This window comes from Mobula hypostoma, chromosome 23 (assembly GCF_963921235.1).
Source record: "Mobula hypostoma chromosome 23, sMobHyp1.1, whole genome shotgun sequence".
NCBI classification, from domain to species: domain Eukaryota; kingdom Metazoa; phylum Chordata; class Chondrichthyes; order Myliobatiformes; family Myliobatidae; genus Mobula; species Mobula hypostoma.
In genome coordinates, this window is record NC_086119.1 from 15,232,825 (window position 1) to 15,251,501 (window position 18,677).

Sequence of the window (18,677 nt, forward strand, 5' to 3'; positions counted from 1 at the left end):
TTCAGACTCAGTAGCGGTTTATGGATGATAAGTGGAGCAGACACAATATCATTGTCCCAGCCTGTATTCGCCACCTGATTGCACACAGCATCAGAGCAAGATAAGAATACCAGGACCGGCTTCAGCGTTTCTTTCGGTGCCTGACAGGAACCACTTACGAGCTTGTCAGACATGCACTATTGCTCTGGTCTAGAAAGTTCATCCATGGCAACAAACGTATAAAGAAAGATCTCTTTACAAACTGACAATACAATCTCTGTCAGAGTGGTGTAAGGGGACAGAGCAAACATAATTGAATTTTCTCACTGTGAAATGTCATTTCAATTAGATAGTGTCAGTTCTGCACTTCAATTCCATTCACCTGCTGGAGTTTTCTCTTCTGGCTCGTGCCCTTACTTAACCAAGGTCTATTGATTTCAGTTTCAAAAGCTCCTGTTTTCCCTAGCATCCACGGTCCCTTGGCTTCCAGCTTGTGTGAAAGGTACTCAGCATGTGCTTATTAGGACTTAACACCTCATACTGGAACCAGATGTGTTCGCAGTACCATGGAGACGCAACAACCTGGCAGATGCTGAAATCTGGAGCAAAAACACACTCAAATGGACAGGTAATGTTTCAGGTTGAGACTCTTCTTTTGACCAGCTGATCTGAAATGTGGACCGTCCATTTCCCTGCACAGGTCCTGCAGTGCGGCCAAAGCATTCAGGTCTTGGGACGGAGGTGGCCGGTGCATGGGCAAATGTTGCTTTGAGAGCCTGCAGGCAACTGGGATGAGTTGAGCCCGTGCAGTGCGAGATTCCTGCTTGCTCCCGGTTGTGTGTGTGTGGTGGGGGAGGGGAAGCAGTTACCATCTCACCAATGATGAAAGGGCAGCGTGATAGCCCAACGCTCTACATCGCCAGCTGTAAGATTGTGGTTTGATTCCTGCTGTACGTTTGTGCGTTCTCCCCGTGACCGCGTGGGTTTCCTCTGAGTGCTCTGGTTTCCTCCCACATTCCATAAACAGATAGTTAGGTTTACTGAGCTATGAGCATGCTGTGTTGGTGCCAGAAGCTCCTTTTCTTTACTGCTATCTTGTGCAATTTTGATGGAGGTGGACTGACCCGAGTAACTTTGCATTACAACAGTGGTGTGCAGAAGAGCATCTCTGAACACACAACATGTTGACCCTTACAGGCTACAGCAGCAAAAGGCCACATTGGGATTCACTCCTCAACCTAACAAAGTAGCCACTGAGTATATTTTCCTCATCATACCCTGAAAAATGCCGCTGATTAACACTGAAGATAAACCTTTTGACCGTACAGTGTTCCACTTGACCCACTCCTTCCTCGATGTTTTCCTGCCACGAATCATTTCTGGTTTTACTGACTCCACCAACAAAGCTTTTCCTTGTATAAGAGAGGCAGAAGATATCTAACTTCTCATAAGTTTATACTATGCTCAATAAAGCATCTAAACTTATACCTGGTAAAGGAATAGGCTCATTTATAGCCAAGGACACATTTCTCATCCCAGATTCTATGTATTTCCAAGTCCTAATCCTGACTTGGAGTAGTACATGTCATTATCTTGTGTAGCTAATGAACATGACTCAAGGCTGCTCGTGCTTTTTTGAGACTAGTGATGGCACTTTTTAATAGTTGACATTATTCCTTTTTATCACAAGATTAACACTCCAATTAAATTTATTCCACAACTGGGATAACTGCACAAAATCAACATAAGCTGGCAGCGATCCCTGGTGTCACAAACGCAGCTCTGTGCTTTGTACACCAGGTTACCGCTTAGAATTTGGCTAAGCCCTCATTAACCTGCTCAAAGGAATAGCCTTTCACCATCTCAGGTAATCCCAGAATGCTCTGAAGCCAATCAGGCACCGCGTTGTCACTGCGACAACGTGAGGATGCAGAGCGGGATATTCATAAAGCATTTACTTTGAACGCCACAGCACGTGAGGTGGCCTTTAGCCTGTGACGTTAGCGCCTTATACAGACTTCAATGTCAGCTCTTCGACATCAACTGAGCCCTGCTCAGGGGATAAATTGTGGTTAGTGCTCCCGATTACTAGCTACTGAATCCATCTGCAGAGTGTGTGCACAGAAATCAGGCAAGGACTGTGTGTCTGTTCCTAAAAGTCCATCTGCCACCCCCCATCCTCACCACATTCTACAGAGGTTGTATTGAGAGCATCCTGAGCAGCTGCATCATGGCCTGGTTCGGAAATTGCACCATCTCGGATCGCAAGACACTGCAGCGGATAGTGAGGTCAGCTGAGAAGATCATCGGGGTCTCTCTTCCCGCCATCACAGACATTTACACCACACGCTGCACCCACAAAGCAAACAGCATTATGACGGACCCCACACACCCCTCATATAAACTCTTCTCCCTCCTGCCATCTGGAAAAAGGCACCGAAGCATTCGGGCTCTCACAACCAGACTATGTAACAGTTTCTTCCCCCAAACCATCAGACTCCTTAATACCCAGAGCCTGGACTGACACCAATCTACTGTATCCTCTACTGTGTTTACTGTCTTGTTTATTATTTATTTTTATTTATTGTAGTGCCTGCACTGTTATGTGCACTTTATGCAGTCCTGGATAAGTCTGTAGTCTAGTGTAGTTTTTGTATTGTTTCATGTAGCACCATGGTCCTGGAAAACGTTGTCTCATTTTTACTGTGTACTGTACCAGCAGTTATGGTTGAAATGACAATAAAAAGTGACTTGACTTGACTTGACTAATACCTGACCAGATCACTAAGCTACTGTGGACATTAATCAACTAATCCAAACTGTACCCGGCGATCTCACAGATAAAGAGAGCAGAGTAGAAGTTCATCAAAGCATCAAGTTCAAATTAGGTTTATTATTGAAGTGTGTATAGGTGACCATATACTACCCTGAGATTCATTTTCTTGCAGGTGTTCACAGGAAAAATAATGAAATACAATTGAATCAATTAAATCCCTAAAGGTTAATTTGCAGGTTGAGTCCATGGTGCAAAGTTAGCATTCGTTTCAAGAGGACTAGAATATAAAAGCAAGGATGTAATGTTGAGACTTTATAAGGCACTGGTGAGGCCTCACTTGAAGTATCGTAAGCAGTTTTGGGCCCCTTATCTAAGAAAGGATGTGCTAACATTGGAGAGGGTTCAAAGGAGATTCACGAAAATCATTCTGGGATTGAAAGGCTTATCATATGAGGAGAGTTTGATGGCCCTGGGCCTGTACTCACTGGAATTCAGAAGAATGAGGGGGAAACGCATTGAAACATATGAAATATTGAAAGGCCTAAATAGAGTGGATGTGGAGAGGATGTTTCCTATGGTGGAGGAGTCTAGGACCAGAGGACACAGCCTTAGAATCGAAGGCTGTCTATTTAGATCAGAGATGAGGAGGAATTTCTTTTACCAGAGGGTGGTGAATCTGTGGAATTTGTTGCCATGGGACGCTGTGGAGGCCAAGTCATTGGGGATATTGAAGGCAGAAGTTAATAGATTCTTGATTAGTCAGGGCATGAAGGCTTATGGGAGAAGGCAGGGGATTGGGCTGAGAGGGAAATGGATCTATCATGTTGAAATGGCAGAGCAGACTCAATGGGCCAAATGCTCTAATTCTGCTCCTGTATTTATGGCGTTATGATTTAACACTATACATAAACAAACTTTGACAAACAACCAATGTGAAAAAGAACAGAAACTATACAATTAAAAAAAATAATACTGAGAACATGAGTTGTAGAGTCCTTGGGTTATGGAATCAGTTTAGTGTTGAGGAGAATGAAGTTGTCCACACTGGTTCAGGAGCCTGATGGTTGAAGGGTAATAACTGTCCCTGAACGTGGTGGGGTGGCACTTCAGGCTGCTGTACCTCCTTCCCAACGGCAGCAATGGGAAGACAGCATGTCCTAGATGCCGGGGCTCTTTGGGATGCTCCGTTTTTTGTGGCAGAATTCCTTGTAGCTGTGCTCAATAGTGGGAAGAGCTTTGCCAATGGGCAGAGGTTCATGTTATGAACTACATCTCATTCAGTGGAGAGGGTGCAGGCTAGCTCAGAATGGGAGGGCTGGCCGAAACCAGAGATTGGACTGCTGGATTAGCATTAGTTCCCCAGCAAACAATCATCCTGGGTTTCTGCTGTTGACTCTTATTAACATTGGACAATCGCCATTTATTTATTCAACATGTGCCTTGCTAACAAGAGAAAGCAGATGGTTATTGACCTCAGGAGAACTTGCACTGCTCACACCAACTTTACATTGGTGGCACAGCAGAAGAAACTCCGGGAGTTTCAAACTCCTGTGAGTGCACATCTCACACAATCTGTCACTGTCCCAGAACACATCCTACACAGACAGGAAAGTTCACCAACGCTTCTGCTTTCTGAGGAGGCTGAAGACAGTTTGTCTATGCACATCCATACTCACGTCATTCTATAGATGTGCAGTGGAGAGCATCCCAACAAGCTGCATCACAGAACCTGCACTGCAGCGGACAGGAACGTTCTAGAAGAGTTGGACAAAACTGCCCAATACATCACTGGCACCAGCCTACTCACCATCAATGACTTACCGTGTATGACAAAAATGCTGGAAAAGTGCCAGTGACATCACGAACGATCGTCATGAACTGCTTATCTCGCTCCAGTAGGGAGGAGGCCACGCAGCATCCACGTCAGGACCACCAGACTCAAAAACAGTTACCTTCCCCAAACAGTAAGGCTGACCAACACCTCCACCCACTAACCCACCCCTCCACACCCCCGACACCACCACTTTATCATTTCCTTTCAGTCATCTTATGTACAGACACTCCTGTGCCTTGCGTCACTTTATGGACTTATAATCAATCTATCTATATATATAAAATAAACTTTTTAATGTATTGATTTTTATTGTGTTTTAAAAAATGATTATTGTGTTCTTTATCCTGTTGAGTTTTTTTGGTTCTGCATTGGATCTGGAGTAACAGTTACTTTGTTCTGTAAATGACGTAACACAATTTTGAATCCGAATTTTTGAACCTTTGAAACCTGCCAAGCTAAGAAAGAAGGACCCAAAGAAGAGATTTCCCCACAGATGGAACCCAACGTACTTTGAAGCACCTCTGAATGACTGGGAGCTGTGAAAGGGGGCAGTATAAATGCAAAGGCTTGTCTTCGATTATTTCTCACACCGATTTACCAGTATTGCCTTGAGCTTCTTATTCCGTTGAAGTTTAACTTTCTATCTATAAATTGGGTTCATGGATTCTGCCTCGCCCTTCGTCTCTAAAGGCTTTTCCTTCTGAGTACCTTTTCATTCAAGGATCAAGGATCAACTTTAGTCACCATATACATTTACATGTTTAGGAATTTGCTGTGGTGTGTTGGCGCGACACGCAACGAAAAGCAACATTCAACAATTATACAGAATAAAGAATTATACAAAAATAAGTTAGAAGTACAGGAATGGAATAAAATTTGCATAAGTACACACATACCGATGTATTTACGATGTAAACAGTATCATAAAAAGTGGTTTAAAGTGTATTCAATGCAGTGCAGTGACCAAGGTTATAGATAGAGGGGGTCGGGGGCTAACTAGAATGGTGGATCAGATTAACTGCCTGAAGAAGAAACTTTTAAGATGGTGTGGACTTCTGTTCTAATAGGCCTACAGTGCTTTCCAGAAGGAAGCTGTATGTAAGGGGAGTTTGCAGGGAGGGTAATGCCTGCAGTGATTTTTCATGCCCACTTCTTTGTCCCGGACACATACAAGTCCTGCAGTGATGGCCAATGATCTTTCTGCTGACCTAACAGTTCGCTGTCGTCTTCGTGCATTGCGAGAGAACGCTGCACTAAACCGGACAGAAATGGCTGATGTGAGGATGCTCCCTCTACAGCCGTCAGGCATGTTTCATCGGAAGGTGAGTTTGCCCGTGTGCCAATCACTGCGAGTTGCTGAAGTCATTTAATGATACACGTACAAGTTGCCTAATCTCTTTATGTGTGTATGATATTTGGTCTAATCAATACTGAAGGTATGGTAATGATTCCAGAGATGGTGAGCAGGAAAGTTTTCATCTTTAGGAAAACATTGCACTCAAGAGGAAACCGCTTTTTATAATGCTGTTTACATTTTAAACACGTGTCGGTATTTATACACATTCTGTTCCATTTCTGTACTTTAACCTCTAACTTTGTATTTTATATGATTCTTTGTAACCGTTGAATGATGTTTTTATCGCATGTTGGACCTTAACCAACATACCACAGCAAATCCCTAACATATGTATGTTCTGAATAAAGTTGATCCTTGGAAATTATCCCATCACTGGGTCCAGCAAAAGTAGTGACAACAAGCTAGTTATCTGTGAAAAACATTAGCTCTACCATTACTTCTTTGTATTTTGTGTTTGGGAACAGGCAAATGGAACAGTACTTGAGCTGACAGCTAATCGATGGCTAATCAGCCCAAGAAGCGGAATGGCAGGATAGGCTGAGGGGACCATTGGCGTAGTGTACAGCTTACATGCACAATGATAGACCCTTGCTGGGAGGTGCACGACTGTCAGTTTGAAAACAAGCTGTAAGTCGGTTCTGGTAGAGAGCTGTCTGTGCAAGAGCAGTGGTTTGAGAAGAGGCCCCAGTAACACTCGCACGGACAGTGAAAGCAACCTTGTGACCCGAGAACACAATGAAGGGACTTGGCCTGAAATATCAACTGTTTATTCATTTCCATAGATGCTGCCTGACCTGCTGAGTTCCTCCAGCATCTTGTACGTGTTGCTCTGGATATCTTGTATTTAAGAGCAACGACATCACTTCTGACATGCCAGTAGCCAGAGGAGCCAAGAAATTAAAGGCAGAGTGTCAGGATATTAGAGGATGTTCTAGGACAGAGGTGAGTAGGAGTTTCTTCATCTGTGGTATATGAACCAGTCAAGTTCTCTCCGGAGCAACCCACACAAAATGCTGGAGGGACTCAACAGGTCAGGCAGCATCCATGGAAAAGAGTAAAAAGTCAACGTTTCGGGCCAAGTCCCTTCGTCAGGACTGGAAAGGAAGGGGGAAGGGGTCAGACTAAGAGGATGGGGGGAGGGGAGGAAGACGTACAAGGTGGCGGGTGGTAGGTGGAACTGGGAGAGGGGGAGGGGTGAAGACCTGGGAGGTTGATTGGTGAAAGAGATAAGGGGCTGGAGAAGGGGGAATCTGATCGGAGAGGACAGAAGACCATACAGACTTTTTTTTGTCAACGTTCACACTGTCAGAGGAACTCGATAGGTCAGACATCTCTCATTAACAAGGGTTTTTTTGCCCACAGAACTGCCGCTCACGGGATGCTTTTTGGTTCTCACACTATTTTCTCTAAATTCTAGAGCCGCGGTTCCCAACCTTTTTCCTGCCATGAACCAATACCACTAAGTGAGGGGTTGGGAACCCCTGATCTAGAGACTATTGTGCATGAACATCCAAGGAGATCAGCAGTTTCTGAGATTTTCAAACCATCCTGTCTGGCATCAACAATCATTCCAAGTCAAAGTCACTTGGATCACATTACTTCCTCATTCTTATGTTTGGTCTGAACAACAACTGAACCTCTTGACCATGTCTGCATGCCACAAAGATATTTGCATTAAGGAGCAGGTATACAGGTGTACCTAATAAAGTGGCCACTGACAGTAGCTGGAACTATAACGGCCTGGTTAAGATTTTTACTGCTATGCTGCAGGCATTTCAATTTAGCAGTTCTGCAAGAGCGGTCCGTTCTGCTTTCTGGATGTTTGGGTTTGAGCTAAAGATAAGGGGCTGTGGTGTTCATGCTAAGGAATGTAGTGTCATCCAATCAGGATGGTGGGATTGGGAGACAGTTCTAGGGAATGACGGGCGGAGGTATTTTTGTGAGGGACACTAGTGTGGGTCGAGGTCTTTCTGGTGGGAGCTGGGAGAAGACAGGAGGGAAGATGGCCGAGAACGCTGTCCCTGTTGTACAAGGTGTTTTGTGCAGATGAATGACTTCAAGGAGGAAGGAACGATACTCCCGTGGGAGAGCCTGTTCGTTTGAGATGGATTTCGCGCAACATTCGGATGGTGGTGTGTGCTTTCACGCAGACCATGGGTCCAGCGCATAAGTTAAAGACAAATTCAAGATGAGCTCCAACTTATGAGCACGTTTGGACTGGGTTAACTGTAATGGGCCTTTTAAAATTGTTTTCCTTTAATTTTTCCTACTAACTGATAAAGCCAAAATCTGTAAAAGTACTTTATAATCATATGCAGTGTACGAGCTGCTATTTCTTGCCGACAGGTGATTGCCTGGGGGCAGCATTTACACGGTATTCACACAGATCGGGGTTTGGGTCTGCGAGACATCCCAACCTCCCAAGTTTGGTGGGACCCATGTCATCTCGACCCTGGATGTACAGAGTCTGTGAAAGGTGGTTTTCTCATTGCTGAGTCCGGTGGCTCTTAGCGAGGGCTTTCGCAACATTCTTCCTCAAATGCTTCACTCTATGACAGAAGGAGATGTATGGCTGTAATTGGCATCTTTACTGTGATGCTGGAAGCTTTGTGGCACTTCATATAGGTTAATCTTTAATTCAATGGAAAGCTCGTCAATGTGTGAGAGATAAAATGTTGCCTCAGTATAAAACTGGTCCTTTTGTCAATGTAGGACTCCTATGTGATTATTAAGCTATTGATCAGGTTTAAATGATTGAAAAAAGTCAGCCTCCGCAGCCTTCCCTTGGCACGGAAGTTAATCAGGATTTGTCTTACCTTGTCTCTTGATCAAAGGATCGATCAAATGGATACTTCACTGAGCAAATTATGATCTAAAGCTGAATTGCATCATCCTATTATTACCTCTAGACACACATAAACACAGGAGATTCTGCAGATGATGGAAATCCAGAGCAACACAAGCAAAACGCTGGAGGAACTGGGCAGGCCAGACAGCCTCTGTGGAGGGGAATAAACAGTCAACGTTTCAGGCCAAGACCCTTCATCATGTTGATCTGTTCTCAGATCACAAGATCGTCTCCCTGTCTGTGAGAGTGTTACAGGGACCTCTTCTCAAACCACTGCTCTCGTGCATTGCTGACTATTAGTTGCTTTCCCAGTGAGACTCTCACAGGCAGTGAAAGCGGTCTTCTAATCCAAGAACTGATCCACCAACATGAAGAAAGGTCTCAACCCAAAATATCAACTATTTATTCCACTCCATACATGCCCCCTGGCTTGCTGAGTTCCTCCAGCATTTTGTGACTACCACTGTCCTGGCCAACTCCATTCTAACACTTTTTGTACACTTGACTTCATCCAGCTCTCTGCTTGCTGCATGTCAAAGTCAAAGTAAATTTTATTATCAAAGCACATATGATGAAAATGTACAGGGAGGAGGTCAACCACCTAGAGAGCTGGTGCAGGGACTTGATGCTTAATGTCACCAAAACCAAGGAGATGATCGTCGATTTCAGATGGTCTCAGCCTAAGCATACACCCCTCAGCATCAGCGGCTCCACAGTGGAGAGAGTGGAAAACATCAAGTTCCTTGGGGTGCAGATCTCGGACGATCTCACCTGGTCCAGGAACACCACTGAGATTGTGAAACGGGCCCAGCAGAGATTGCACTTTCTGAGGAAGCTTAAACAAGCATCACTCCCCACTAACATCTTAACTACATTCTACAGAGGCGTGGTTGAGAGTGTGCTGACCTTTTGCATCACAACCTGGTACTCCAGCTGCAGTGCTGTCGACAAAAAAGCCTTGCAGAGGGTGGTTAGGGGAGCAGAGAAGGTTATTGGGGTCTCCCTACCTTCTGTCCAAGACCTCTTTCAGAGTCGATGCCTCCAGAAGACACGGTACATCATTAAAGACCCCTCACACCCTCTCCATGAACTGTTTGTTCTTCTGCCATCAGGCAAACGTTACAGGAGCATCAAAACTAAAACCACAAGGCTACTAAACAGCTTCCTCCCACAGGCAGTCAGACTGCTAAATAGCTGCTCTACCTGACTCTGCTTTGGACACCTTTAACATGCACTGGACGCTTATAACTGATCTTAACTGACATGTGGCTGTTGTGTTTTACTATTTATTGTTATGTTTATTATTTAGTGTTGCGTTTGTTATGTTATGATTACACTGCTCCTGAGAAACACTGTCTCATTCTGCCCTGCAGAGCTGATGTACGGTTGAAATGACAATAAAGTTTTTTGAATCTTTGAATATATGTTGCCATATACAACTCACTTTCCCGAGGGCATACACAACAAACCTATAGAATAGCAACTATAACAATCAATGAACCATCAGCCAGAGTGCAGAAGACAACAAACTGTGCAACAAATAGCCATAAATAACAAGAACACGAGGAAATCTGCAGATGCTGGAATTTCAAGCAACACACTTAAAAGTTGCTGGTGAATGCAGCAGGCCAGGCAGCATCTGTAGGAAGAGGTACAGTCGACGTTTTGGGCTGAGACCCTTCGTCAGGACTAACTGAAAGAAAAGCTAGTAAGGGATTTGAAAGTGGGAGGGGGAGGGGGAGGGGGAGATCCGAAATGATAGGAGAAGACAGGAGGGGGAGGGATGGAGTTAAGAGCTGGACAGTTGATTGGCAAAAGGGATATGAGAGGATCATGGGACAAGAGGCCCAGGGAGAAAGAAATGGGGAGGGGGAAGCCCAGAGGATGGGCAAGGAATATAGTGAGAGGGACAGAGGGAGAAAAAGAGAGAGAGAAAAAAATATATAATAATAAATAAATAACGGATGGGGTACAAAGGGGAGGTGGGGCAGTAATGGAAGTTAGAGTAGTCAATGTTCATAACGAACATTGACTTCATTAATAACAAATAAATAACAAATAACAAACAATAAATAACAAGAACATGGGATGATGAGGAAGAATCCTCAAAATCAGATATTGGTTGTGGGAAACATTTCAATGGTGGGCAACTGAGTGTAGTTATCCCCTTTTGTTCAAGAACCTGATGGTTGAGGGGTAGTGACTGTTCTTGAACCTGGTGGTGCGAGTCCAGAGGCTTTTGTACCTTCTACCTGATGGCAGCAACGAGAAGAGAGCGTGACCTGGGTGGTGGGGATCTCTGATGATGGATGTTGCTTTCCTACAACAGCCTTTCATGTAGATGTGCACAATGGCTGGAAGACTTTACCCATAATTGTCTGTGGCAAATCCACTACCTTTTGTATTCTTGTTCACTCAATTAGGTTAATAACTGTCAGTGAAATAATCCTTTTTTTATTGTCCCCAATGTTTGCAGAATTAATTAAAAAGATATTTGAAGAAACTGAGAGGAAAGGTGCCCTTTTTCTTAAAAAAGATCATTTATCCTGGATTATTTGCTGCAAGTACATATCTCCTTCAAATTCTGCAATTTTAAAGTTCAAAACTGCAAAATCAAATCAAACGAACAACAATAATAAGTAAACAAGTAAATAAATAATACCGAGAAGTTGTAGAGTTGTTGAAAGTGAGTCTGTAGGTTGTGGGATCAGTTCAGTGTTGAGGTGAGTGAAGTTATCCACACTGGTTTAGGAGCCTGATGGTTGAACTTGTCATTTATAGCCTGAAGTGATGCAAAAGGAGGGAGGAAAAGATGGCGGCGCGCGTGGCCTTTCCGAATGAATATCGATTATGTGTAACTAGGGGGCCGTGCACAATTCTGATTTGATGGAGACAGCCGCGAGAAGGGCAGAGGAACATCTGGAGTAACTTCTGAAATGCCCGCTTCACTGCCGCTGCTACTGTGCGATCGAGAATCTCCGGAGACGAAGGCCCCAAATCCTCGGCTTTGCGTATCACCTGTTGCCGGGGCCGGGGTTGAAACGTTCGGCAGAGATGGTGCTCAGTGTTGAAGAGGTGATTGGAGGCTCGGAGCTCTTGGACAGACTCGGAGTCGGACTGTGGCCGGATGCTTCCAGGATGCTGCACCTGGGACTTTCGAGAGACTTTGAGACTTTTACTGTGCCGTGGTCTGTTCTTATCAAATTACGGTATTGCTTTGCACTATTGTTACTATATGTTATAATTATGTGGTTTTTGTTAGTTTTTAAGTTGGTTTGTCATGTGTTTTCGTGATTATCATTCTGGAAAAACATTGTATCATTTCTTAATGCATGCATTACTAAATGACAATAAAAGAGGACTGCGTGTCCTCATAATCATAATAATAATAATGAAGTGATGCCTCACTTGGAATATTGTGAGCAGATTTGGGTCCCTTATTTAAGAAAGTTTGTGCTGACATTGGAGGAGGTTCATAAAAATGATTCCAGGATTGAAAGTTTTACCATATGGGGAGCATTTGATGGATGTGGGCCTCTCCTTATTGGAATTCAGAAGAATGAGGTGGGGGGGGGGTCTCATTGAAACCTATCAAACGTCGAAAGGCCTTGATAGCGTGGATGTGGCGAAGATGTTTCTGAGACCAGAGGACACAGCCTCAGAATAGAGGGATGTCTCTTGAGAACAGAGATGAGGAGGAATTTCTTTAGTCAGACGCTGGTGAATCTGTGGAATTAGTTGCCACCGGTGGCTGTGGAGGCCAAGTCAGTGGGTATTTAAGGACATCAAGGGATATGGGGAGAAGATAGGAGATTGAGGTTGATAGGGAAATGGATCAGCCATGATGAAATGGTGGAGCAGACTTGACGGGCCAAATGGCCTACTTCTGCTCCTATATCTTATGATCTAAAATGAAAATAGCTAAACGTAACCCAGCACCCAGATAATTTTCCTTGAAAACTTGAGGCTCGGTCCATTCCTATCCAGTGAGACAAAATGCACATTGATTGAAAGTAAGGTGCCTTGTTCAAAGAGTGTCGCTTCCAAAGAAACAGTCGAGGTAGCCCACGAATGAACGGGTTGCTTCTGTACACTGCCAAATACATGAAGGATAATGGGTGGCTGGCACTGAGTTCGAAAGCCGTAATTTAATTGCGGCAAAGAGGAACAACTGTTAGTGCTGATAACCTGAGATCAAAACAGACAGTGCTGGAATTGCACAAAACGTTGATCAGAGCCAGCAGCATCTAAGAGCTTAGTTGGTAGTATACTTGTTGCTTATAGCCTTCCTATTAAGACTTTGCTTTAAATCTGATTAAACACACGATCGACCATCTTAATGTCTCCTTCTTTGGTTCGATATCAGCTCTTAAGTAAAGTAGTTTGGGGGTATTTTGCTGTATTAAAGGCAGGATATAAGAGCACACCATTGTCTACTTGCACTGTCACAATGTAAACTTAATCACACAACCTGAATAGTCACTGCATTCCCTCACTCCGATGATCCTGTCATTTAGTTGGCAGGGTCTCTCAGATAAATGGAAAAAAGTTTGAAGTGGAACAACACACAAAATGCCGGAGTATCTCCTCCTTGGTAGTGGTGGGATCCATCGGACAAACAGTGAGTATTGGCAGTTAAACTCGCAATGGAGGAGAAAGAGAGGTGAACTAGTGTTTTTGGAAATCTCACATTTAATCAGGTATACTTTCAAAAGGTTTCAACCAGAATGCTTGACCATACACATTTTTAAATATTTAACTATTAAACAATAAAAGATCATTTTCTTTTCGAATGCAGTTTAGCACCGTTGTCGGGTGGGATCAATCCTGGGTTGTTTTTCTCAGACTTTGGAGGCCGTTGCTTGAGTATTGTAGGTCTGATCACGTCAATATCACAGTATAAGTGATCCAACATGGTGGCGAGAATGGTCGGAGATGCTTCAAAATCCACCAGGTAGTTCCCGCCTCTGGTGTGCCGCAGACTGTGTTTGGATATTTTGTGGGTGCCCCACAAGGCTGTGTACTCAGCCCCCTGCTGTACTCACTGTACGCCCATGATTGTGTAGCCAAGTTTCCATCAAACTCAATATATTAGTTTGCTGATGACACAACAATTGTAGGCAGTATCTCGGGTAATGATGAGTTTGAGTACAGAGAGGAAATTATGAACCTGGTGGCATGGTGTGAAGACAATAACCTACCCTCAACGTCAGCAAGACGAAGGAATTGGTTGTTGACTTCAGAAGGAATAGCGGACCGCACGACCCAATTTACATCGGTGGTGCGCAAGTGGAACAGGTCAAAAGCTTTAAGTTCCTCCGGTCAATATCACAAATGACCTGACTTGGTCCAACCAAGCAGAGTCCACTGCCAAGAAGGCCCACCAGTGCCTTTACTTCCTGAGAAAGCTAAAGAAATTTGGCCTGTCCCCCAAAACCCTCACTAATTTTTATAGATGCACCGTAGAAACCATTCTTCTAGGGTGCATCACAACCTGGTATGGAAGTTGTCCTGTCCAAGACCGAAAGAAGCTGCAGAAGATCATGAACACAGCACAGCACATCACACAAACCAATCTTCCGTCTGTGGACTCACTTTACACCACACATTGTCGGAGCAGTGCTGCCAGGATAATCAAGGACACGACCCACCCAGCCAACACACTTTTCGTCCCTCTTCCCTCCGGGAGAAGGCTCAGGAGCTTGAAGAGTCGTACGGCCAGGTTTGGGAACAGCTTCTTTCCAACTGTGATAAGACTGCTGAATGGATCCTGACCTGGATCTGGGCTGTATCCTCCAAGTATCCGGACCTGCCTCTTGGTTTTTTGCACTACCTTACTTTCGATTTTTCTATTTTGTATTTATAATTTATAATTTAAATGTTTAATATTTATTAATCTTTGCTATTTTTAATATTTTTAATATTTAATATTCGTAATCCAGGGAGCGGGAAGCGCAGAATCAAATATCGCTGTGATGATTGTACATTCTAGTATCAATTGTTTGGCGACAATAAAGTGTAAAGTATAGAAGTATGGCAGTGTCCATTCTCCCAGGTTTTCCAGGTTCCTCACTACAGCTCCATTTTCCAGCAGCGCCTCTACAATTTGCCGGAGGGCAGCAGCCACCACCTCAGGCCGCTGCATGGTTTTCAGAATCAATGCGAGTTCGTATCTGGGCATGCAGTGGTGCTACTGGCTCTGCAGCGTTTCTATCGCGTGTCCTTTCTACGTACAGACGGCTGCCTCCAACACACTGAAGTGAACTAGTAGTTGAAAAGTAGGTGGCTGCAGTATAACCTCCAGCAAACCCAATACCATCACAATAGACCTTGTGATTAGCAGTGCTTATACGAACACAGGTTGCTATCAGTTGCTTGCTTTCGCTGAGAGTTAGCTGAGATACAACGTCCACTCTCTGCTCCACCTCAAACTGATGAAAGGGTCTCGGCCTGAAACGTTGACCGTTTATTCCCCTCCATAGATGCTACCCGACTTGCTGAGATGGGAAATGGATGAGCCGTGATGAAATGGTGGAGCAGACTCGATGGGCCGAATGGCCTAATTCTGCTCCTATATCCTAACGTCTTCCAGCAGGCAAAGTAGTTCAAACACAGTTCATTTACTTTTAGTAATACATGTTTAAATCCAGACAAAATTCTTAAAACATATTTAAAACTCACAGAGGATCTCTATCATATAAAAGATCTCCAAATTACAAATGATTTCTAAAGCACAAAAGGATTTCCAGAACACAGATACAATTCCTGTAAGCTAAAAAAACACACCAATGAGTTGCAGACAAACAAATCATCCATCACAGAAATCTAATGCACAGTAATGGATTCGAGCTCATCCCATTTTTCTGTCATTTTTCTTGTTCCATATCTATTCCTAACAAGCCTGACTGCTCTCTGCATTTATACTGTTTTTCTGCAACTTGGGTGACTTCACATGCATGTGATAATTGTTTTCAGAGACTTTTTTTTACACAAATGGTCTGGAGTCTTCTGGAGACAAAGTTCCCAGATTCCTACAATTAATGCTGTGAAGCTGCCTCTTTGAGCGATTCTTTATGGCTGTCGTAGCCGGGGGGGGGGGGGGGTGGTACTGTTGATAAGCTCTTACTACCTATTAGATGCTCCTAATGCATCTCAAATAGCCTCTGACAACCAAATCCAGCTCCGGGCCTTCACGTGTGGCTTAGCTACTAAGCCCAACGGAACCATTTCTACTGACAGGGGAAGGGGCAAAGGCGGGTTACCGGTGCCTTAAAACCAGTCGCTTCGGTACGATGAGGTTTGTCAGCCACGGTGGGCAGCTCCTCTAGGAGAAGAAAAACTCTGAGCTCAAACCTCTGCTGCCTTGGGGCCATACCCACACTTGGGGAAGGCTTCGGGAGTAAACCCCGAGGGAAAAATCTGGAGCTGGAGTCTCTAAGGCCTATGTTGAGTTCAATGCTGACCGACAACTCCTGCGACACTGCTGGTACTGAACTGTGTCGGTCTCGTCCGCTCCTTTGGACTCTTCAGCTGCACGGAGAGGGGGAGTCTCCTGCGTGGGTACAGCTTGCTCTCCATATCGTACTGCCCTGGCTCACATATCACATAGACAGCTGAGACGCAACATCTATGGTCAGCCTCAACCAACGGAGGGCCTCTGACTCTTTGAGCGCACAAACTTTACGACTATTAACAGCTCAGCTATTTGATGTGGTAAATGATAGTATCGATCTGGTCTGCAAGCTTCACTGAACTAAATCACACAGCCAGCATTGTCTAGTTTGAAACAAGCCCATAAACCATTGTCTGACACTGCATCTCTTCACCAGTCAGTCCCAAGCTGTGAGCAGCATCCCATGTTCTATAGACACTGCTGTTCGTTTGAAAATCTGTCCCTTTAACTTCAGACTGATTATTGCTTTCTATCTATATAACCATATAACAATTACAGCACAGAAACAGGCCATCTCGGCCCTCCTAGTCCGTGCCGAACTCTTACCCTATTCTATTCCCACCGACCTGCACTCAGCCCATAACCCTCCATTCCTTTCCAGTCCATATATCTATCCAATTTAACTTTAAACAACAACATAGAACCTGCCTCAACTACTTCTGCTGGAAGCTTGTTCCACACAGCTACCACTCTCTGAGTAAAGAAGTTCCCCCTCATGTTACCCCTAAACTTTTGTCCTCTAATTCTCAATCCATACCCTCTTATTTGAATCTTCCCTACTCTCAATGGAAAAAGTCTAAACACGTCAACTCTATCAATCCCCCTCATAATTTTAAACACCTCTATCAAGTCTCCCCTCAACCTTCTACACTCCAAAGAATAAAGACCTAACTTGTTCAACCTTTCTCTGTAACTTAGGAGATGAAACCCAGGCAACATTTTAGTAAACCTCCTCTGTACTCTCTCATTTTTATTGACATCCTTCCTATAATTCGGTGACCAGAACTGTACATAATATTCCAGATTTGGCCTTACCAATGCCTTATACAAATTCAACATTACATCCCAACTCCTATATTCAATGCTCTGATTAATAAAGGCCAGCAAACCAAAAGCTTTCTTCATCACCCTATCCACATGGGATTCCATCTTCAGGGAACTGTGCACCATTATTCTTAGATCCCTCTGGAATAATCCCTCTGCATCAAGAAGTGATGATTGGCTCTCATTTATGACAAAAGCTGAACAATCAATATCGGTAGGAAGTTTAACTTACTCAAAAACAATTCTTCGATCTCTACAAGTGTCATTTGCTAAGTTGGAAAACTGAGCTTGACAAAAAAGCCTGTGACCCTGGATCGTACTGAACACATCATCAGAGGTACATTATAAAATAAACTCAGTCATATGGGAGGACATTTGAACAGGTTACCCAAATCTTGGTAAAGATTTCAGAGGGAATTACAGAATTTAGGTCTTTATAACCAAAAGCTTAACCACCAAATGTAATTCAACTTGGCAATGCAGAAGAATTCAGAGTAGAAGCAGAATAGATGTATCAGAAGATTGTAGGGTTGGCAAGGGTCGTCACCTTGTTCTGGTGGAGAGAATTGTGAGTTCCTGAAATCCCAATGGTGATGCTGTTTTGAGTTTTGCCATCCAGCACTTAGCTCCATGGCAGTAAGGTCAGGGGGGAGACTCTAGGCAAAGAGTGATCCAACCAAGACCTCAGCAGTGGAGCTGGCAGAAGGTGATGGCACACCACAACACACAAGAGCAGTGAAGGCAGAGGAAGGCCGCAGCCGTGAAGAATCCCTAGTTGTCTTGCACTCCATGCCACCAAGCCTGACCCTCATCTTTCAAGGACTGTGTGATGCATCAGCCTTCCCATGTTAAACAAAGTTACACACGGGCATCCTCCATTAAGAGAACCCACCCTACCAGAGTATGTAGATCCTGAATGAACCTCTTCAGCCACCTGAGGACCCACTAATAGACAGCCCATTAGGAGAACGTCATACTCGACTCCAGGAACTAGGCTATTACTACTACTACTAATAATAGAGATAAAGTGGGACATGGTCATATATTAGAAACCAGCCTTAATACAGCAAAACATCTTGAGGCAGAATGCAATGGGTGGCTGATACTGTGGTCCCCTTGAGGCACTGATAACCTAATGCAAAATTCTATTTCCTTAAGCATTAAAGAATTACTTGCATGGAACCTTGAAATCATGGTTGGGAGACTAAACAGGATTCACATCAAAAATAAATAACCAAAGACTCTGCATACGATAAAAGTCCTTTTAATTAAGGTACTGCAAGGCATAGATGTAGTCCTTTCAAAATGATTGTTCAAAATCCACCTTATCTCCAACAAGCAGAGAGAAGATGAAAACACAACGAATTGTTACAATCTGGGAAAGAC

The 18,677-nt window shown here is 44.0% G+C and overlaps 2 protein-coding genes across 2 annotated transcripts in view; both read right to left on the reverse strand.

Annotated features, from left to right (window-relative positions):
- The window catches only part of LOC134336800 (LHFPL tetraspan subfamily member 7 protein), a 364,145-nt gene that overhangs the window by 165,869 nt on the left and 179,599 nt on the right, over positions 1–18,677 (reverse strand). The gene's annotated exons all lie outside the window — the stretch shown is intronic.
- Positions 13,572–14,975, reverse strand: LOC134336889 (small ribosomal subunit protein bS6m-like). The gene is made up of 2 exons (XM_063031497.1): positions 14,830–14,975; positions 13,572–13,797 (listed from the first exon to the last, which is right to left on the reverse strand). Exons 1-2 carry the CDS (start codon positions 14,973–14,975, stop codon positions 13,572–13,574), a joined length of 372 nt encoding a protein of 123 aa, XP_062887567.1.

Coding starts and splice junctions, on each gene's coding strand:
- LOC134336889 (XM_063031497.1), bottom strand. CDS start 14,975: ATGCCCAGATACGAACTCGCATTGATTCTGAAAACCATGCAGCGGCCT. Junction 13,798..14,829: donor CTGGGAGAATGGACACTGCC/ATACTTCTATAC, acceptor CTTGTGGGGCAC/CCACAAAATATCCAAACACA.